This window comes from Elephantulus edwardii, unplaced genomic scaffold, assembly GCF_000299155.1.
Source record: "Elephantulus edwardii isolate Elephantulus edwardi_28Jun2011 unplaced genomic scaffold, EleEdw1.0 scaffold00266, whole genome shotgun sequence".
In the NCBI taxonomy this organism is placed as follows: Eukaryota; Metazoa; Chordata; class Mammalia; order Macroscelidea; family Macroscelididae; genus Elephantulus; species Elephantulus edwardii.
Window position 1 is genome coordinate 1,526,179 of NW_006400016.1, and position 1,793 is coordinate 1,527,971.

The window sequence follows — 1,793 nt, forward strand, 5'->3', positions numbered from 1 at the left end:
TCTGGAGTTTTCCTCTCCTGTGCTGTTCCTCCACCCTTCTGAGCAGAATGTCCTTCTCCAAGGACTGGTCCTTCCTGGCCACATGCCCAAAGTATGAGACAGAGCTTCAAAGTTCTAGCCTCCAAGGAGAAACTTGTTTTCACCCTCTCACTAATTGTTTTCTTGGTCCATAGGATGTTCAAGACTCTTCTCCAGCACCACAACTTAAAAGCATCAATTCTCTCCTATCATCATTAGTCATTATCCAGCTCTTTGATGCCTAGCAAATAATTGCAAAGACTGTGGACCGGATCAGGCACACCTTAGTCTTTATATTGACATCGTTGCTTCTCAGTCAGTACCATAGTTGTTGTTATATGCTGTTATGTAGGCTACAACTCATAGTGACTCGATAAGCAACAGATCTGAACTTTATCTTACCCTACGCCACTCTCATGATCTCCTTCATGCCTGAGCCTATTGTTATAGTCACTGTGTCAGTTGGCCTTGTTGAGGGTCTTCCTCTCTTTCTCTGACCCTCCACCTTTCCCAAAAAGATATCTTTTTCTGAGGACTAACTCCTCTTGACAATATGGCCAAAGTACGTGAGACAGAGTTTCACCATCCTTGCCTCTAAGGAACAACCTGGTTACACTTCGTTCAAGACTTGTTTATTCTTTTGGTTGTCCAGGGGTATTCAATATTCTTTATTAACATCACAATTTAAAGGCATCAATTCTTATTCTGTCTGTCATCTTTTCTTGTTGTCCAACTTTCAGATTCATTTAGGAAGCAATATCATTTGTTGTGGATGCTGTTACCTGGGGACAGATTACCCCCTGTGGAGTAAGCAGGGACCAGAGGTGGCTGTATCTACACTTCTCTTGCTCTTTTTGCAGAATTTTTCAGTATTGCAGGTCAAGGCTTGATCTTGTCATCATTTCTTTCAGCTTGAAAAATACACAATATATTCTTCTTTTCTAATTGCCACTCTTTGCACATTTTGTTATAATATTTTTCTTTGCCTTCCCTTCAAATGGCCCTTTAAAGTTTTCTGTACAGCTCTTTTAAAACATTTTTTAAAAATTTTATTAATTTTGGATCCAAAATGGCGGCGGAGGCAGAGACAGCGTGGTGAGCTGCGGGAGCAGTGAACCACTTAAAGCAGGGCCATTATGGCCTTCCACAGACTTCGGCTTATTGATAATTGAACACTTAAACAGTTGATGACTGGCCCTCAGTGAAGATTGAGGCTCAACAACAGGAATTCAAGGATTCCCAAGGAGAAATGGTGAGTCTCGTGGCTCCCCCACCCCCACCCCCGCAGAGCCTGCGCCGCGCTGCACAGCCACTGCAGCTCCATGTTCCATAGCCGGAACGAATGGATTCCCTCACCCAGGATGGATGCTGGGCACTGGCCCTCCTCAAGACTGGTACAGCGAAGCCACCACACTGCCGCAAGGTGGACTTGTTCTGGAGAGAATTCTTGGAGCCAGGATGGCGGCAGTGGGGGAAGCGGGCACCCGCCGGCTGCCTGCACAAGAGGGGCCGCGTGCACTCCAAGCGCCCGTGCAGCAGGGTGGGGGGGTGTGCCCCCAGTGGCCACCTGTGCTGGGGGGGCGCGCACCCCGCTGGCCACCTGAGTAGGAGGTGGGGGATGGGATGCATGCCCGCCATCTGCAGGTTTGGGTTTCCTTGGACAGGCCAAAGAAGACGATTACCTATAGAATGGATTGCTGAAAGTCACTGTGAGTCTGATGACCTTAACAGTGGCAGCATGCACAAGAGGACCGACATCCTAAATGCACCACATA

The 1,793-nt window shown here is 47.4% G+C and overlaps 1 protein-coding gene across 1 annotated transcript in view; it reads left to right on the top strand.

Moving 5' to 3' along the window:
- The first annotated feature begins 1,476 nt into the window (after nucleotides 1–1,476).
- The window catches only part of LOC102860339 (sorting nexin-9-like), a 31,307-nt gene continuing 30,990 nt past the window's right edge, over nucleotides 1,477–1,793 (top strand). The window contains exon 1 of the mRNA XM_006899724.1: nucleotides 1,477–1,558. Coding sequence (XP_006899786.1) covers nucleotides 1,477–1,558 — 82 coding nt within the window. The remainder of the gene's footprint in view (nucleotides 1,559–1,793) is intronic.